The 20,161-nt window shown below is 48.6% G+C and overlaps 1 protein-coding gene and 1 long non-coding RNA gene across 5 annotated transcripts in view; one reads left to right on the top strand and one right to left on the bottom strand.

Annotated features, from left to right (window-relative positions):
* The window catches only part of DET1 (DET1 partner of COP1 E3 ubiquitin ligase), a 17,599-nt gene extending 12,214 nt beyond the window's left edge, over nucleotides 1-5,385 (bottom strand). The window contains exons 1-2 of one of the 3 annotated variants that reach the window (XM_037910781.2): nucleotides 5,227-5,385; nucleotides 3,762-4,858 (exon numbers count right to left, since the gene is read on the bottom strand). In XM_037910781.2, coding sequence (XP_037766709.1) covers nucleotides 3,762-4,844 — 1,083 coding nt within the window. In that variant the 5' untranslated portion in view covers nucleotides 4,845-4,858; nucleotides 5,227-5,385. The other 2 variants (XM_037910780.2, XM_043524700.1) reach the window with 2 other exon arrangements.
* Nucleotides 5,336-20,161, top strand: LOC114019606. Of its 2 annotated transcripts, XR_006284640.1 has the most exons (5): nucleotides 5,336-5,556; nucleotides 7,480-7,552; nucleotides 8,134-8,244; nucleotides 8,338-8,486; nucleotides 19,395-20,161. It is a non-coding gene; the product is annotated as an uncharacterized LOC114019606 (long non-coding RNA). The 2 variants fall into 2 exon arrangements; XR_005227067.2 differs by lacking the exon at nucleotides 8,134-8,244.

Below are 20,161 nucleotides of genomic sequence, written 5' to 3'. Positions count from 1 at the left end.
TCACTAAATATAGAACCCTGCTACAGCTGCCATAGAAACCATCCAAGAGCAGTGGAAGTGGCAGAGCATGAAGAAGGGACCTTGTGGCCAGGTTGGCAGATCTAAAACGTGACCATTTTTGCTTTACTTTGTACTACTTCTTGTTTATTAAGATGCATAAATGTGTTTATCAAAACTCAGGCTTCATGTACAACATTTGAAAAACAACCTTTTAGTGAGTTTTAATAAAAATTAAAACCTTAATTTTTCCCTCTCAATGCACCAAAAAAACCAGTACCCTAAATACCAATTCACCAACCCCTCCTCATGGAAACCCTAGGAGATGGGCCTAATTGTCAATAAGCTCTAGCTCCCTCAAATCAGAAGTAAGGGGAAGACTTTCCACAACTGAGAGCCCTACACACAGAACAGTTGCCACAGGTGCTTAAATCTAGAACCTGTTAACCAGTTATCTTGAATGCCTCAGCTGATCAGACTGCCAGAACCTACACAGAGCTTCACAGATCAAAGTCAATATCTGGAAGTGGACCCAGAAACAAAGGGGAAGCTAAGTTCATCTCCTGAGGAACTAGTGTAGTCTGCTGCCTGCCTCTGCAGCTTCAAGTCAGCCACAATCTGCATTAGCTGTGAAGTCTAAGTGGTCTTCAAATGGAAGCATTCTAGAGAGCATTGCAGTGACCAGTCACAGATGCCTGTCAAAGTCCAGATCCAAGAGAACTGGTTGCATTCACCGAATCAGGAAGGCTTATGATATTTTTGGCCACTGACAGAGCTCAAGACTCCAGGAGCAGTAAAGTGGGCCCCAAAACCTCCCAAATTGCAACCCACTTGGACAACGGTTTAATATCTTTGCAATATCCATGTTGTTTATGTGTATTTGTTAGACAAATATTTCAACGCTGCTTTTACAAAAGACACTCAATCCTCAACTACTTTACAATAATAAACAGTGCACACAATCTACAGCAGATTAATGTATGCGCACAATGGAAGAAGTAACACACAAAGAAAGCTTCAAAGTGGACAGTTAACATCCATTCATTCCAACTTCTAGCCCTTGAAAAACAATGGGACAAATATTGAAGGGGGGGCGGGGAGGAAACAGAACAGTGAGCAATGAGCAGCACTGCAAGTTTAGAAAGAGTTCTTGCCAGACATTTTTAATAGAATTATAAAATAAGCAGATGAAAGGAATTAAATAGATTAAAAAACTTAAAGTAGTCTCAGACCAATCTCACATGGATTGAAAACTGAAGATCTCTAGGAAAAAAGGCAATGACAAACATGTGTTATGGTGGGGACAGAGAGGTAAAGGATGTCTACCACAGAGATAGGCATTAGAGCTGGTCTGATTTAACTTCATTACCGACCTGGAAACAGGAGTAAACAACATTTTAATTAGAGATAGCAGATGATACTAAATTGGGGGAGTTCTGCACCACTACACAAGTGAAGAATTAATGTCCTCCGCAGATTTTTTTTTCCCCGCAAAATAATTGATTCTGACAGGAAGGCAAAGGGAAGTCATGTGAGGAGTCACGCTACAGTTACATCTTTTGCCCACCAGGGGCTGATGTGATGTCAGAAGAGAGGACAACTGGCTCATGAGCAGGAACAGCCAACCATAGAGAGGGAGGGGGCAGATGCTGTCTTACTCACAGAACAATGCCTGCAGAGTCAGGTAAGGAGGCATGGAATGGGGTGGGGGGGGAGACAGAAAGTGGGGCACATGGGGCTGCTGCAAGGGGTCACGCAGACTGGGGTTCATAAGAGCTAGTGAGGGGAGACAGATTGGGTACAGGAGCTAGTGGGGTGACAACATTGACCCAGGGGCTGAATGGGAATGGTGATGCAGAGCCACAGGGGGATACGGACAGCTATACCTGGCTGAATGGGAAGTGGGGGGTGCAGGGACACGTGGAGACAGGGCAGCTATGCATAGCTGAGTTAGGATGCAGGGACACATGGGGAAAGAGGGGAGTGGGGGTGCAGGACCACACGGGCACATTTGCAGATATGCCTGGCTGAATGAGGAGTGGGGGTGCAGGAACACACAAGGACAGGGGCAGATGTACCTGACTGAATGGGAAAGGCTAGTAGTCAGCCAGGGTCTGCCTGGGGGAGGCTCCCCAACTCCCTAACAATTGCCCCCCCTCCAGAAAAACACCTTGTTCCATACTTCCCCCACCCATACCCAACAACACTCCAGATTCTCTCCCAGGCTCCTTCCCAGCAATTACTTCCCTTTCCCTCAGCTCCTCCATTACCCCCAACTTCCCAAAGCCTTTGCACTGCTTTGGAGGGGTGCGGGAAATACATTTCTGAATTGTACTTTAAATGAATTATTACTCAAAGTTCTGTATTAATATCACGAAAGCTTATGCTCAAATAAATTGGTTAGTCTCTAAGGTGCCACAAGTACTCCTTTTCTTTATGCCTAGTAGGGAATCTATTTGTCAAAAACCATTTCCTGAACCTTTTTTGTCGTCTGTATTGTTACAGACATACTTGCTGACAGGTATTTTGAAATAAACTACCAAAATAATTGAAACTGGCGTGATTTTGACAAATAACATTTCCAGAATTTTAAAATATTGTGTGCAGAATTCTTAATTTTTTGGTGCAGAATTCTCCCAGGAATATTTGGGAGTTGCAAATACCATCCAGGACAAAGATAGTAAGAGGCTTTGAGAGATTAGAATTTAAGCAGAAAAAGTGAGATTCAGCTTGAAAAATGTCATTACATCTGAAAAATACTCAAACATACATACCTAATAGGAAAGAAGCATCTGGAAAGCAGTAATAGCTTAGAGATCCAACTATGCAGTACAATATGGCAAGAAAAAAAGGTCAGTTTGGGGTGGCACTGGCAGAGTCTGTACACCACAGAGTAGGGAAATTAACAGTCCTTTCTTTATATTACTCTGGCATGACTGCCTCTGAAGCACTGTTTAGTTCTGGGCACCCTTCAACAGAAAGAAACTGGTGAGAGTGGGGAAAAGGAAGAAAATGATCAGCAGGCTGGAGGGGTTGAAATAAGAAGCTAAATTAAAGGACTAATTGTATAGTTTGTATAAATTGGTTAGTCTCTAAGGTGCCACAAGTACTCCTTTTCTTTTTGTATAGTTTGTGTAAGACATCTAACGGGGAAATGACTGGATGACTCTCAACAGGTAACTGAAGAGTATATTTACCAAAGATGGAAAAAAGGGTAGCATTTGAATATAATTAGGAATAATTGGAAGAAATTAAGAAAAATTTCCATTAAACTGTGGAATAGTCACCCAAGGGAAGTAGAAATACTGTCACTTGGGACATTTATAATCAGATTGTATGCTCATCAGGACAGAGACTATTTTTCAGCCTGTATTTGTACAATGACAGACATCACAGGTCCCTGATCCTGACTACTAAAGAAACAACAACAGACTGGGCAAAGCACCAATAAGTGTAGTACAGGAAACGATCCTGCATTTGTGGGAAGATGGAATTGGATAACCATGTTGGTCTTCTCTCTTTCTAATTTCTATGAAGTTTTGACATTGAGAGAGAGGGAATCTTACTGAATCTCATCAAAGATACCACCAAGGCCCCTCACAACAGGATCCAAATTATATACTGTGTAGATCCTAACAGAACATTTCTACCCAACACTCAAAGACCCAAATCAGCACTTAGACCAGAAATGTAGTTTACAGTATTTATCTGCATGAGAATAACCTCAACAAAGCAATAAGCTGCCCAAAGAGGACAGGCCCTACCTGTGAAGGGTCTGTCACCCGCAACGTGACCACATCTTCACTGGTGTATTTAATAAACAGATGGCTCTCATCCAACAGTTGCATTTTCCACATGCGCAGCTGCCTCAGCTGATCAAAGTACTGGAAGAACCTCCTTTTTGCCATTGCACTCCCATCCTGCTCTGCCCTCCTCCACAGGTACACCAACAGTCTGTGTTTCAGAGAATTTATGAAGGGCTCTTTGTACGGGTTTGCCATCCCTGTCTGAGTGTCTCGCTGCACTTCTGGATAGACAGCGGACAGGGTCAGGAGATCATCCTCATAGCAGAAGCGACCTATAGTCCGTACATCAATGAATGTGCCCTCAGGCGTCACCTGAAAGACATGAATAGTCTGCTGCTGCACAGAGAGAATAGCCAAGATATTCTTATACAGGTATAGGCCCTGGTTGTGAGACAAGATGACTTTGTCACATTTGAATGTCCTTGTGTCACATAGTCTACCTGTGTGAAGATCTATGATATGCAGAGAATAGTCCTCCAAAGGGGACCTGGGATTAGGGGTCACCGACTCACTGTTGCGATAAACCTCAAAAAATGGGGGATGAGGTTCCTCGGGCAGGTAGGCAGCAGAGCCAACGATTACATAGCGACAGTCATCTGTGAACAAACTGCACTCGCGGTTCAAGTGCTCGCCATTGGAGGCCACGTTAGTGATATGAAGCAAGACGAAGAAACGTTCAAAGAGCCGCCCACGGATGTTGACAGATCTTTGGTCATTGCCATTGGCCAAGATCTCTCCCTCATAACCCTGTAGGAGATCCTCTGCTGCCTGGCAGCCCTGATACTCGTAGATCTCCAGGGAAGTCTGGTCGGAGGAGAAAGCAATGAAGTAGCGCCCATCGGGGGAGAACTTGCGCAGGAAGCAGGGCGGTTTCTCAACGTTGACCACAGTAAAGTTGGGGAAGACATTCTGGTGGAAGACCCGGACCTGGTGCCAGTGGGTGCCGGCCTTACCAGAGCTGATCCTTCGGCGCTCCAGACGGTGGATGACGTTCTGGTTCTGGATTCTGCGGGGCCTGATGGTTGGAGCGTCATGATCCATCACTTCATCGTTCCCTGGGAGGGAAGGAAACACAGAGGCCACTGTACTGGACGGGGAGCAGCACGATCCTACACCGGACCGTGTCGCGGGGCGGGGAATGTCAGAGGGTCTCCTAGGGGTGCAGGGCGCCGCAAGGGTAACCCAGAGGCGAGGTGCTCTGGAGATGCCTGCTGAGAAGAGGGGTCGCGGAAGGCTCCCCCGGAGGCGGCCCCAGCGTCAGGGCCCGGGGGTGGGAGGCTCACAGGGTTAGGGGGCCCTGGGCGCCCCGGCAGACGGAGGTAGCGGTTTCCAGACGCCTGGGCGCTGCGGGGCCGCGGGGCCCCGGGATGGGCGTGCGGCGGCGGAAGCCGGGGGCGCTGGTGGGCCTCGCGCGTCTCCTCACCTCTCCGGGCCGCAGCGGGTCCCGGCGCCTCCGCCGTCCGGTCACTCTATGGCCGCCGCCATCTTTCCGCCAAGGGCGGCGCTGCTACCGACTCCTCCGCAGCCTTGGTGACGAGAGCAAGAGGGTACCGCGCCAGCCCGGAAGGGCTTCTGGAGGCCACGGCGTCAGGTAGGCGCCGAGTGTCCGCCGCACCCGGCAGACAGTGGCCCCTGGCGGCCGGAGGAGTCACCGCGGGGCTGCGGGAGCCAAGGGCCCTTCAGAGCCGCCTTCAGGGGCCGGGCCAGCCCCGCCAGGGACCATGGCAACCGCGGCAGTCGGGCATCATGGCAGGTGGGCCCCATCCGCAGCAGAGCAGGGCACCCCTGACCTCCCCCCACCCAGGGCACCGGCCAGGCATAGCCCAGGAGGGAGCTGTACTCCCCCCCGAGCCCAGCTGTGCCCCCTCAGGCGTGCCAGGCACCTCCCTGCCCAGCGTGCAGTGCCCACCCTAGCCCCTCCCCTGCTCCTAGCCTGACCCCTCGCTTTACAGCCATTGCTGGCAGACTCTGGGGGGAGCCTGGCTCTGAGGGGCATGGCGGGTGTAGGGTAAACGCTATGGGAACTTGGAACTCTCTCCCAGGTGCACACTCCCACGGCCTACTGGGGCCTGGGTTTCTGCAGTGCTGCCTGGGGCACTACCCCACTTCCCTTGTATGACATTTTGGGGTGCAATCCAGAGCAGCGAGGGACTGTGTCACCCCTGCCCTTCAGCTGTGGGTGTCACACAATGCTTTGCTGTTGTGGCTTCTAACCTGGGCTCCTGCCAAACAGCCTGCAGGTCACACCCTGAATGTCTGTGTGTAGCCACAGTCCTGGGCCAACAATTCTGACCTCAGCAGCCTGTCAGCAAATACCAGCCACACTCTGACTTCCAGCAGCCTTGATTACCACATGCAGGGTAACCCCAGCACACTCCCAATCCTGGATTTCCCCCCCCCAAAATGTACTGCCCTCTGCTGGACAGATCAGATAATAAAGGTCTGTTGTCCGTGTAAAGGAACAATATACAATTTGCCACCTTAGTTGGAGTTACCCACACAGTTCACAACATTAGATTAATTTTGATTTAAGAACAAAAAAGTTTATTTAGCTACAAAGAAAGAGGTTTTAAGTGAGTACAAGTATTAAAGCATTAAAGTCAAAAATGGTTATAAGAAAAAAAGATACTGTACTAAACTTTTACAAACTAGGCTTGGTTCAAGGTAAAATTCTTACCATATGCTTCCAACAACATTACTGACCAGTCTTCAGGTCAGGATCCTTCCCAAAGTCAAACAGCTGGATTCCCTTGTCTTCTTAAGTTCAAGAGAGATCGATAGGGACAGATAATTTGGAGTGGCTTTGCCTCTTCAATCACCCTTTGAAATGCATTTCCTTGAGAGTGACCCTTGGGCCTTGTCTACACTGCCACTTTACAGCGCTGCAACTTTCTTGCTCAGGGGTGTGAAAAAACACCCCCTGAATGCTGCAAGTTTCAGCGCTGTAAAGTGGCAGTGTAGACAGTGCACCAGCAGCTCCCAGCGGTGGTAGCTATTCCCCTCGTGGAGGTGGAGTGCCGCAACTACACAGCTGGTGCCGCGACTACACAGGCACGTTAAAGCGCCACCATGGCAGCGCTTTAACATTGCTAATGAAGACATATCCTTAGATAACGTTCTTTCCAGTAAGAAGAAAAGGAGTACTAGTGACACCTTAGAGACTAACCAATTTATTTGAGCATAAGTTTTGGTGAGCTACAGCTCACTTCATCAGATGCATTCAATGGAAAATACAGTGAGGAGATTTATATACACACAGAACATGAAAAAATGGGTGTTATCATACACACTGTAAGGAGAGTGATTACTTAAGATGAGCTATTACTAGCAGGAGAGCGGGGGTGGGAAGAAAACCTTTCGTAGTGATAATCAAGGTGGGCCATTTCCAGCAGTTAACAGGAACGTCTGAGGAACAGTTGGGGTGGGGAGAATAAACATGGGGAAATAGTTTTACTTTGTGTAATGACACATCCACTCCCAGTCTCTATTCAAGCCTAAGTTAATTGTATCCAGTTTGCAAATTAATTCCAATTCAGCAGTCTCTCGTTGGAGTCTGTTTTTGAAGTCTTTTTGTTGTAATATTGCAACCTTTAGGCCTGTAATCGAGTGACCAGAGAGATTGAAGTGTTCTCCGAGTGGTTTATGAATGTTATAATTCTTTTATTCTTTTATGTAGAGACTGTCCAGTTTGACCAATGTACATGGCAGAGGGGCATTGCTGGCACATGGGGAGAGCAAGGAGACATCAGGTGTGTGGGGGGGAGATTTCATACTGTTCCTTCTCTCCCCTCTGTCTGAGGGCTCTGTTTACAGCTTATATGCAAATTGAGGTACACACACATCCCTTTGTTTAAGACTTGCTTGATCAGCTTTACCTAATGGTTACGTGACTTTAAACATGGGCCTTTAACATTATACAGGGGGGAATTTCATAACTTTACACAGAATGTTGCTACATACATTCCACCATGATATTATTGACCAGTGAGATATTAGTTTTCAAATGATACCTCATAAGGTGAATACACGAGTGCATTCCATTACACCTTGTCACAAACATGTCTTTCCAAAATGTGTTGTGGGTGTTCCCCCCTCAGGACTGGGACTGATGCACAATCCCCCTCCTGTATTGCCTCACTGCCTGCTTTCTTCAGTCCAGCTCTCATTGGCCATCTGCCATGGAGCCTTCCTGACCCTTCACTTTCCAGCATTACCTCCCCTCCTGGTAAAGCACCATCGCCCCAGAAGAGTTTTGTACAGCCTGAATGCAGAAAAAGCTGATACTCAATGTGGGAAGGGCACGCTGTGCCCTATTTCACTGCCCTTCTAGTCAGAGAGAACCATGCTGCTTGAAGACTCTAACGCTCTCTTCACATCAGTTCTCAGAGAAGAGTTCACCCCACCCTCCTCCCTGAGGATCGCCTGGCTTTGCCCACTCCCAGTAAGATTATCACATTCCTAATTGCCATTTGGGAATAGATTAGGAGTCAATGAGAGCAACAGTTTTGCTAACTCAAAATGTTCCTTTCTAAAGGATATGACCTGGCCCCTTGTGACCAGCAAATTCATCACATTTGTGATCCAAGCAAACTGGGAAGCCTGGTCGCCTCCAGAGAAGAGAGTCAAGTGCATGCTGTCACGTTGCCACCTGGTCCTTCAGTGAGGCAGTGAAAATCGTCACAGGTTTGAAAACCTTTTTCCTGTTTTGACCCCTTCCTTCGGTGGTTGGAATATCTCTCTCCTCTCAGTAAGAGGTTCTGCAACGTTCCTGTTGTGTATTGTGCATTTAATTCAACAACAGCCCCTGTGATTGTAGGCTCTATTGATCATTAAATATGACAGAAGTGATGCAGCATGAATTGTGCCCCACGCCAGTCCCCAATGGATGCAGCTGACCTATTGTTATCAGAACACAATGCAATCCAAGGGTTTGGCATTTCGACCATTGGTATAAAACTATGAATATTGTGCCAGTGAAAAATACAGGTTCCAGCAGTGCTAAAGATTGAAACCTCTATAGATCACCAGTGCAGGCAACAGCAGGCAACCATGTCCCCATGCACCAGCCTCTCCACCAATGGGCCATTTCAAAGGCGTGACAGATGAGTTCAGCTCCAGGGCCCAGTGAATCCTTGGCCTCTATGGTGGGATCCCAACAAGGAAGCCAATTTTTTTGGTTTTTCCTGTGATCATGTCTCCAAGGATCTGAACTGAGATTCCCTCTTATCACTGAGATTAGACTGCACTAATGCATAATATTATCCCTGCCATCTCTTTCCTTCCCCAAGGACTGGGCACTAGTTTTCCTGAACACTTTTTGATGAGATATCTTATCATTTCTGGTAATCAGAGGGACTCACTCATGCATGCTCCCTCATAGTGGGAGTACTGGAATAGAGAGGATGTTTCTTCTGTCACTTGGTGTCACCCTTGCTTCTTGATGGGAAGAGCTATGCTTTGTGTATCTCAGTCTTCCATTCTAGTTAATGGCCAATGACAACAGTCATTGGTTGGATGCCAATGGGCATTGAGTGGTGTAGGGATAGGATATACTTCCTGCTATCATTCACTTCTGGCAGTCCCGTCCCCTTGTTCTTAATGAACATTGTTTTGTGGGAGGGAAGCAGCAATTAGAGGAGGCTGCAGATTGAGACGGGGTCTTTCCTGAGGTCAGATTCAGCAAAATGGCTTGGAGGGCAGAATTTCCCCTTCCTGTTTCCCTATCCTCTCCCATCCACCAGAGATCTGCATGCCTCACACATACAGAGCCCTGAGTTTGTTAAATAGGGATATCTCATTCTAGAGCTCAGACTGTTTCCACTCCTCCAAGGACTAATAGCAATTACATTTACATCGGCACAGGAAATGTGGTGTCCTCACCATTCTGCAGACTGCAGGCTTGTAACTGTTGTAACTTTGGCCTTAGTGACCAGGTGGCCACTAGGGAGAGTCACCCGAAAATGAGAGAGAAATAGGGAAAGCATTGAGCTGAAAACTGACCCATGGCCTCCATTAATGTAGTGTATGGTCCATGAGGTGTGCATGGCCTCCAGGTTTTCAGAGCAGTTTGTTTGCAGAAGGACATGATTTTGTGATCGTTCTATTTCATGGTATATTTTTTATGGGATTCAGCTTCCAAATAAATGATTCCCCAGGGCAGTAAAATAGCAAAGAAGTGATACCATTCACCTCTCAGAGTATGGTGTGTGGCGGGGGGACAAACAAACAGAAAAGGTTATTGCCCACTCTGATCTCCACTGACCCCCACAGTGGGGCCAAAGGGAGAGACAACTCTCAGCCCCATTTATGTCCCACTCCCAGCAGCCTCTTTTGTTCACTCGCCCACAAATTGCAAGGCTGGCCCTGAGCTGAGCTGTAACCTCTGTCTCAGTATGTCTCTGCATTAAAGACATTGTGAGCTGCAAAACATATCTTGGTGCTGCGTGGATCTGCAGGAATGAAACAATTATTGTAAAGTGCCTCTTATGCAAACACCTTCCTCCCAAAATAGCCTGAGAGGCAGAGAGAGGGAAACAAACAAAGGAGGAATTTGGAGTCGGATTCTTTCAACAAAGAATCATCTGCCCTTTCTTGTAGTCATTGGGGGCCTCATATTCAAAAGTGCTCGGCACCAGAGCACCAATCAACTTGAGCGAGAGGGATGCTCAGCGCTTACATCTGCAAGGCGAGATGGGAACTAACTAGAGTGAACGCTGCCCCCTCAGCCAACTTTCAGCAGCTGGGTCTGTAATTTAAACATACAGGATTGAATGTAACTGTCCATTCGGAGGCACTGGCAGAGCCATGCTGGTACAATACAATCTGACCAGTGTGGCTTGGGACTGTTACACCCAAATGAGGCCATTCCAGTTTATCTGCAGTTTCAGAATTGCTTCTGTCGGCCCTGCTCCTCTGAGTCAGTGACTTCAGTGGGAGCTCAGCATCCAAGCAGATCATGTTTGTTGGTAGAACAGGTTCAAGAAAAAATGAGCATGGAGTCATGTTAAGCCAAATTCAGCACTAGTGTATTTAAATCCCTGGTTGTACTGTACCCAGGTTACAATGCATTTCTGTCCATTCTGATTGCGCGGAATACTTTCTCTCTCAGATGGTTTCTGATTGAATGTCAGCTGTTCCCATATTTCAGTAACGTTTCTCGGTTGACCTCTGTGCCTCTTCCACCCCTTCTACCTCTCACCTGTGCTGTACCAGCAAAGATTATTTATAGGGGAAAAGCCAAGAATCTCCCTTTACCTCTGTATGCTTAGCAATTTCCGAGACAGGGAATGAGTTTGTCTGCTCTCCTTCTCTGTGTTTCTGTGGTTTGCATTGTCATTTGCAAACTTTATTATTTCACGCTGTATACCTTGCTCCACAGTCTGGACAGCTGTGTGTGGCCTCCCTTCTTGCACAAGTAAATAGCTGTCCCCTGGCTGCCTCTGCTACACTGAGGGCCTCAAGATCTCCAGTCAGTGCAGGTCAAGCCTAGGCTTCATGGCTAGTGTTGAGTTAAAATCTGCTGGTATTTGATGGTGGGGGGTATTTTTCGACCCAGACTAAGGCACATGAAAATTTGTGAGACACACTTTAATATACAGCAAAGGCTGGTCTTCCCTGCACAGTAAACACCTCATCTTTTCAGAGAGATTGTTCTAATTCCAAGAGATGCTGCTGATGTTGCAGGGTGCTGGAAAGTGATCTGGAGCATGGTGAGAAACTGCAGCCGTCTGGCCTCCATTGCCTTGTGTTTGTTAAATAGAAATCGCTGCTTTCTCTCCATCCCCTTTTGCCCTTGCATGCACACAATTCTAAGGACACACTGGATTCTAAGGGCTGAATTCTGTCCTTTGGTACATGTGAGGCAATGTCTTTTATTGGACCAACTTTTGTTGGTGAAAGAGGCAAGCTTTTAAGCCATACAGAAAGAAGAGCTCTGTGTGACTCAAAAGCTTGTCTCTGTCACCAACAGAAGCTGATCCAATAAAAGATATGACCTCACCCATCTTGTCTCTCTAATATCCTGGGACCAACATGGCTACAACTACACTGCATACTTTCATGCGTGTAACACACTCACCCTGAAGACAGGAGGAGCTTTGCCTGAGGATTTCAGGGCTGGTCCCACAGTCCCTCCAAAAAGCTTTACTCACTGCCTTACTCTTTGGAGGTCTGGTCGATCTTCCCCCAGATCTCAGGGTTGCACATGCTGAGAGATGCAGTCATAGCTGATTCACGGAAGTAATTTCTCAGAGTACTGACTTTCTGCAAAACCTTCCATCCAAACAAACAAGCTACAAAATGTATTCTGCCCAAACTCCTCCTCTGCCAGTCTGTATCCTTGAACACTGACCTCTCTAGTGGCACAGGCCCTTGTCTCAAACAGTTCCTATACAAACCATCTTTTCATTTAACTCAGTACCACTCCACCTTGCCCTCCTCATGTTTCTTTCAAACCACATCCAACTCACCCAGGGCTCATAAGCTCACACACAATTTTTCATAATGGTGTCTTCCCAAGAGAGTCCTGGGTCAGGAATAGGATGGGGCGTTACAGACCAGCATTTAGGTGCATTGGCACAGCTGTGTGTGCGCGAGGGGGTTCCTGGGCTACACTCGGGGGATATTGTGGGGCAGGATTAAGGGGCAATGGCAGAGCTGTGTATGGGGAGCCCAGATCCAGAACAGCAGGGAATGTTGTAGGTCACTAGTTGGATGTATTGGTAGTGTTGTGTGGGGAACCTTTTCTGGACTAGGAGGTCAGGATTGAGTTGCTGTGGTGTTGCTGTGTGGAGGCTGGAGAAGCTCAGGACTGCAACAGCAGGGGATGCTGCTGGTCAAGAGTGAGGAGCATCGGCAGACCTGATGTGGGAAGGCTGCCCATCCCCTCTCTGTACCACACCTACCTTTAGCCAGTAGCTTTTTAATCCCTCACTTTCACAAGCTCTATATTAATATAGGCTTTAAATCAAATTGATTCCTTATTTTTCCCCTTCTCAACTCATTTCTTCCTATCTGTGCATGACATGGGGACTATAACTGGCCGATTAGCCTGGTCAGTGGGTGTCTTCTTTACCTGAGGAATGACCAGCGGGCAATGGGTTGCTCAGGAGGGGCAGCACTCGGTTGCTTTTAAAGGCCTTGAAAGCTTTTTGTTTCTCCTCAGGTTTGTGCAGCAAACTGAGGCTTGAGTCTGCAAGGCTTTTAGCAGCTCTTCCTCTCACGCCCTTTGCATTAGTGACACACAGCAGCGGCAAGGAAGCGGGAGCGGGGAAGATGCACTAGAGGGGCACTTGCCTTTTTTTTCCCCCTTTCCTTTTTTCTTTGAAAGGAACAATGTCAGGGGTCCCTCGAGTTCCATTTGCCGGCTGCTGGTCTGTCCTCTCTCACTCTGAGGCTGAGTGGTTTATTAAGCATTCCTGGTGCAGGCACTTTGAGCTACTTCATAAAGCAGGGATATAAGTGCAGTAGATATAAAAGAGAGATGGGACTGGGGGAGGAGGGTGAAAGAGGATGATGTTGAAAATGCTAGCATTCTGTATCGCATAGCCAGCAGTCTGAGTGGGCCCCTGCTTGCTGTAGGGTTGAGAGAGGATATTGGAGCTAACCTGTCTATGGTCTGTAGAGAGCCTGTAACCGGGCCCCATATACAGATCCACCCACCACAAAAGGCTTCACTGCAGTAAACAAAATAACCTCCTGCTCGGAGGCCTCATTTATGTGCTGCAGAGACCATCCCATCTAACGAGACCTGAGTGCAGTGCCCAGCCCAGCAGTCCTGGGCAGGCTACACAAAGGAACCAAAGTGGTGTAAACTAATAACAACGCCAGCTCTTCTCAAGATCACTGCCTGAGCATCTTGAGGAAATGGAGAGAAGTTCCCTCTGGCAGTCTCTCTGTATGCCCCTTTGTGAGGATGGCGGCACAGCTGTGTGAGTGAATCAGGCTCAGAGGGTTCATACTCTCTCCCAACTCCCTGAGCTTTGTGAATAGCTGTCCTTGGCTCTAGTGTCTCCTGGAGCCCTCCTGTCCCAATAGCTAGGCTGATGCCTCCTCCCTTATTAGTAAAAGTGGGACCGGGGTGCATGAGGGTCCCAAAGGATCTGTACTAGCTGGCAGAGACCCCATCTCCCAGGTACCTAGGTGAGAGGGGGTTATTATTTCCCATCCAATGGATGATCTAGACATGCTATTATTATATATTTTGTTTTCAAAATGCAGCGTGGGGAGGGTATTCACCACCGATCTTACATCTGGTTCCTCTGGGCAATATCCTATATTAGAATTTACTCTATAAATACAAAACAAGGTTGATCCTTGGGCTAGGGACCATATCATCCATGTATCTGTACATTGCCCAGGACAGCGGATGCAGGCACCAACTTTCCAATGTGCCAGGGGGTGCTGGACTCCAGGCTCTACCCCAGGCCTCACCCCTACTCCACCCCTTCCCCCAAGCCTCCACCCCGACCCTGCCTCTTCCTGCCCCCGCTCCACCCGTGCCCCGCCTCTTCCTGCCCTGTTCCACTCCATCCCCCAAGCGCGCTGCATCCTTGCTCCTCCTCCTTCCCTCCGCCCCCCTGAGCCTCCTGCATGATGCAAAACAGCTGATTGTGCCAAGCGGGAGGCATGGGGAGGGAGAGGGAGGTGCTGATTTATGGTGCCCCCTGGCAGGCAGGCAGAACATACTAGGGGGTGAGGGGGAGCTGACAGGGGGATTGCTCAGGACCAACCATTTTTTCCTCATGGGTGCTCCAGCTTCAGAGCACCCATAGAGTTGGCACCTATGACAGAGGGACCCTGATGCCGACAAAGGATTTGACACAATAGAAATTTTAGATTACATTTAAAAAACTATGTTAAAAGAATGTTAAGATTGCAGAGTCAAGCACTCAAAAGCTAGGCAATGCCAGACTCTAGGTTGTCTGTGCAGCCTTAATTTGCCTCCCCTTGTGCATATGCACTATGATACAGTCTTTAATTACACGATCACATACTATTTTCCCACAGCATCCCAGCCACATTCAGTGAATAGGTAGCTCTTCAATGTTTCTTTTATCCTCCACATTCAGTGTGTGGCCCCAGGTCTTCCTTACTGCACACTATTCAAACCCTGCTCTGAATACAGAAGCATTAATTTCCTCATTGGCTTTTCTTTGGCACTGATCGCTGTAGCATCTGAGCGCTTCACAAACATGAATTGATTTATCTTCACAACCCCTTTGTAAGATCCAGGGGTATACCTGTTTTACAGATAGGAAACTGAAGTACAGAGAGGTTAAGATCAAAAGTATCCACTAATTTTGAGAGCCCAATTTGAGATGCCTAGGGTCTGGTTTTTCACAGTACTTAGCATTATGTAGCACTTTATTTGTTCAAAGCACAGGTCTCGTTGACTTCAGTCGTAGCTGTGACAGCTCAGCACTTCTGCAAACCAGATCCCAGGGTCTCAAGTCAGTCACCCAGTAAATGAGGAACACTTAATTAGTGAGTGTCTGCAAAAAACTTGGGTTAACTGACTTGCCCAGCATCATGTAGGAATTCCGTGGCTGAGGCCGGGGTAGAATCCAGTTCTCCAGGGCAGCATTCAGCTTCTTTAATCATGAGACCCTCACCCTGCTGCTGTTTCATCCTCACACACTGGACCCCTGTGCTTTAAGTTTCCTGAGTCTGAGTGGGCTCCAGCACTGTCTTTTACCTTGGGCTCTCTGGAACACTTCCTGGACACAGGCTCTTTGCCTATTAGCTTTGCTTAGAACTGAGACCTCACAATCCAGTTGCCCTAGGTCCCCAGGACCTCTCCTGATCCATCATAGGCTCCCCAGTTCCTTAAGCACACCTTTTCCCAAAGCACCAACCTCATGGCACTCTGGTTTACTGTATCTCCCCCCAGGGACATGAGATAGTGGAAGCACATAACCGCCTGTTTGCTAAGGTTTCTAACACAATTACTCTTTACTTTAGATAGCTCAAGGAATACACAGAGCTAGACAAAAATCTAAACACCTGTAGGCATTGCCCTGCCTCAGTTTCCTCCAAGCTGCTTGCGCACCAGCAGAGGGAGCGTTGAGAGCACCGGAGAGACAGTCTCCCTGCTTTCAGTGTCCAGGGCCACAGCGATTGGCAACAGCTCAGAGTGGTACTTGCAGGGAAGTCCTGTTCAGCTATGAAGCCCTGGGATGGAGCATGCCCAGTCATTGTGTGGGGATGGTGCATGTACAGTCCCACAGGCACCGACTTTTGGCTTTCTTTGGGGGTGCTCCACCCCTGCTCCACCCTGAGGCCTCAACCACACTCCACCCCTTCCCCCAGTGCCCCTGCACTGCTTCTTCCTGCCCCGCTCCTCCCCATCCCCCAAGAGTGCCCCACCCTCACGCCACCTCTTCCCACCCCTGCTCTTCCCCCTGTCTCCCAATGCCTCCCGCCCACCGCCAAACAGCTGATCGGTGGTGGGCGGGAGATGCTGGGAGGGGGGGAGGAGCTGATCAACGGGGCCCACGGAACAGTCTGTTTGGTGGGTGACTGGTAGGTGCTGAGCACCCACTATTTTTTTTCCGTGGGTGCTGCAGCCCCAAATCACCCACGGAGTGGGTGCCTATGCACAGTCCAGTCAGCATGTCAGACCTGTGAGGTATTGGGGCTTATCCCATGCGGACGGAATCTTTGGAGAATTTACCTGCCAAACTCTAACAAGTCCCTGCTGAGCATGTGAAAACAGAGATTTTTCAAAGGCTTATAACATGGCCAAATTGGAGTGTTTTTTCATGGGAACAGAAAAGGCACACCCCTGACATCAGGACCTGCTGCCCCCTGCCCACACCCTGCCAAACTGCAAGTCCTTGTTCCAATGAATGGAAGTGCTAGAGAAACGGTTGGAAGAATTTTTTTTGACATGGGCAAAACAATGTATTTTTTTCAGATTCTCGTTCTCGGAATTATCTGAACCATTTACGCTGAAATTTTCCAAAAAAAATTCAGCCAGAGACAGACACCCTGCATGGGAAATTTCAGTGCAAATAGTTAACATTTGGCAAAGTTATAAGCAACTGAAAACAGGGTGTTATAATGGAAAGTGTCTGGAAACCTGAACTATAGGGAGCACTGCTGGCTCCACCTATAATCATAGTAGTTATTATTATTATTATTATCATTGCAAGGGGTGAGCTTCATCTAGCCTAAGTATTTGACCCTCCCCAAGAAAAGAATCCAAAAGCCCACACCTGAGTTTGGAGGCTACTAAAAATGGTTTAAGAACCAGATGACACTAGGGGGGTCAGTGCAGTAGGCCTTCCACCTCTGGAAAACCGGGCTCCGGCTCTGGGAACTACTGCAGTTCAGGACAGAGGCTCACTGGCAGAGTTGTGTGGGGAGACCTGGAATGAATCAGCGTGAGGCAAGGTGGGTCAGGATTGAGGAGTGATAGCCGAGCTGGGTGGACTGAGGAGAACAGGACACTGTGGGCCAGGATCTTGGGAAATACATGGCAGTTACTGCACCAAGGCCAAATCGAGACTGGAAGAACATTCAACGTATACACCAGGGGTGGCCAAACCATGGCTCGTGAGCTGCATGTGGCTCTTTTACAGTTAAAGTGTGGCTCCCGGAGCTCCCAACCCCACCCCCCATTCTCGGCCTACCGAGAGGGAGCTTGGGGCTTCTGCCCTGCGGCGGGTGCTGGAGCTAGGAGCAGAGACGACTGGTGCCTGCTGCGGGGGAGAGGGGGCACAAGTGAAAGGTTCGTCCCCCCACCCCCCAACAGCTTGAGTCACACGCCCTCCATGCATACACCACCCTCTTACCTTCAGCTGCCCCTCCCTGCAGCTCCCAAGTGTTAGCTCCGCATGGAGGGACAGCGGCAAACAGCTGGAGCTGCAGGAGGGGCTGCTGCTTTAGCTCTGCAGGGAGAGACAGTAGCAAAAGCAGCGGCTTTTCCTGCAACTCTCAGCTGTTTGCCGCTGTCTGTACCCAAGGCGCAGCTCCCATCTTTCTGACTCCAGCAGCTGCAGTGCAAGGGGGGGGGGGGGGGGCTGGTGCATCATGTGACCAAGTGGGGCCAGAAAACCCTGGCAAAAATCTAGGGGGGCATGTGACCCCCATATGCCTCCCTCATGCATTGCCTCTGGCTTCTGCCCAATGGGAAGGGGGGTCTCAGGGTTTCAGCCCTGTGGGGTGCACCTGCTGGGGCTCAGGGCTTCAGCCCCACAGGGCGCATGTGCCAGGGCTCAGGACTTCAGCAGGAGTGCGGCTGAAGCCCCGAGCCCAGGCAGGGGCTTCCCACGGGGCTGAAGCTCTGAGACCTCCCTTCCCACAAGGCTGAAGCCCTGACAGGCGCCTTCCGCGGGGCTGAAGCCCCAAGCCCCAGCAGGCATGCCCCGGCTCTTGAACTTCTGACAGTTGCCATATCAGAGGGTCAGTAAGTTTGGCCACCCCTGATATACACCAAAGAAAGCTGCATGAAAACACTGCTGAGATGGGGACCCTGAGTTTCACAGATCTTGATTCCAATGCTGAGAACAGTAAAATGACCCCAAGGAGTATAAGCCCTGTGCCCTGCCTTATGCACAACAGACCTTGCTTCAAGCAGCCATCAATAATCTGCATCTCGCTCTGCACATCTTACCTTGGTTTCCATGTATTTATTTTAACCTTGATTTTATTACATGTTCTTTGCGCCTTAGGCGTGTTTAGCCCAGGCACAATTGGTCTGGAGGCTGGGCAGGATCGGAGATTTCCTATTCGAATGAAGGTTGCCCAAGGCACCTGAGCCTGGCCATACTGGTGATAAACGCCAGCCAGTCTTTTCTGATTCCTTCAATGCAGTTTTTAAGTGCTGCTCACGTGTACGATAAAAGGAAAATATGGAGACAGAGGGAAGGGGACATAAAAGTGTCTTGAAGTAGCTGCAGGGGAAGTGCTTTTATTCACAAGTCTGGCAATGAAATTAGAGGCAATTGTGAGGACCAAAGATTCAATAAAACCCAGGGAGGATGTCAGGTGAGAGAGGGGCTGCACGGCCATTTCTGTAAATTGAACAGATGTTCCCTGCTGGTGCCAATAATCAGTTACTGATGGTGCTGTTAAACAAACAGCGCCAGGCCTGCCTCAGGTGCTGTAAAGCTGACAGGGACATCTGTTACTACCACCTTTGAACTTCAGAGTGAGAGGACAGGCTTCTTTCACTTTGGCTCTGGTTTAATGAGGCATGGTGCTTTAAATAAACCCAATAGCCACTACCTGTCTGATGGGCAGAGAGGTGAAAGGGCACTGGGATGTGACAGGCATCACATCTCCGCTGTGCTCCAAAGTTGTGACGCGGGGGAGATTCAGGAGAGAACTGAGGGGATGATGGGTGTTCTGGGGCATGTGCTGGGACTCATGTCAATGTGTTCTCGGCATCCTCATGCCTGGACATGCTGTTGCCAAAGGCAGTGAACATGGAATCGCCAGCTATGCGGATATTTACAGGGACTGAATGGAAGTGGGACGACACAGCTGCAATATTCCCTGCTCCCCTGGCAGTGAGAAGGGGTGCAACACTCACTTGTCTTTCCTTTTTCTTTTTGGGTGAATGGTGGGGGTCTATGAATCTGATAGGTTCAGAACGTTGGCCAGAAGCAAGTGAAGTGCCAGCAGGCTCTGAGCAACTTCCCACTCCTTCTGCAGCTCTGACAGTGCTCCTCAACCTGATCTGCAGCACCTTTGCTCTTTCAGTACTGGGCTTTCCTACCCAATTCTGCGGCTGCATCTGAATCCCAACCTCTGGTGCATCTAACTGTTCCGGTCCATCAGCCACTCCAGAGTGACGTCATGTCAGAATGAGTTGCTGGTTTCATGGTGTGGTCATGTACTCAGTTCGCATGGGGATCAAACTGAGCCCATCAAACACATTCCATCTGTGATTTAATCAGAAACTGAATTCAAGTCAGAGGTGAAAGGCTAGTGTATTAACCCCCTGAGCTAGATGGGCATCTTGGTTATCCTCAGTCTTATAGCTACATCTATGTTGCAAAAGCATGATGCCAGGACTTAAACGAGTGGGCCCCAAATTCCCTCTTTGTCTCTCTTCCTCCTGTGTAATTAATTGAGATCCACCTTAATAGGATAAAACTAAATACTGAATAGCATCCAAACGCACAGTGGCTGGCAGGAAAACAACAGCCAGACATAGAAAGGGAGAAAGGCAGCTAAATGGACAAAAGACCCATTTAAGAGTGTTTATTAGAGGTTCCTAAGCTAATAACATCATTATTACAATGTCAACATGGCTGTGATGAGCTTGGTGTGTGCCAGGAGGGGCGATCCTCTTATATGTTTTGACTAATCAGCTGGGATTTACATGATACACAATAAATCTTATTGAT

Source organism: Chelonia mydas, chromosome 10, assembly GCF_015237465.2.
Source record: "Chelonia mydas isolate rCheMyd1 chromosome 10, rCheMyd1.pri.v2, whole genome shotgun sequence".
NCBI classification, from domain to species: domain Eukaryota; kingdom Metazoa; phylum Chordata; order Testudines; family Cheloniidae; genus Chelonia; species Chelonia mydas.
The sequence above is the reverse complement of the archived record's forward strand: the minus strand, read 5'-3'. Positions and strand labels throughout refer to the sequence as shown.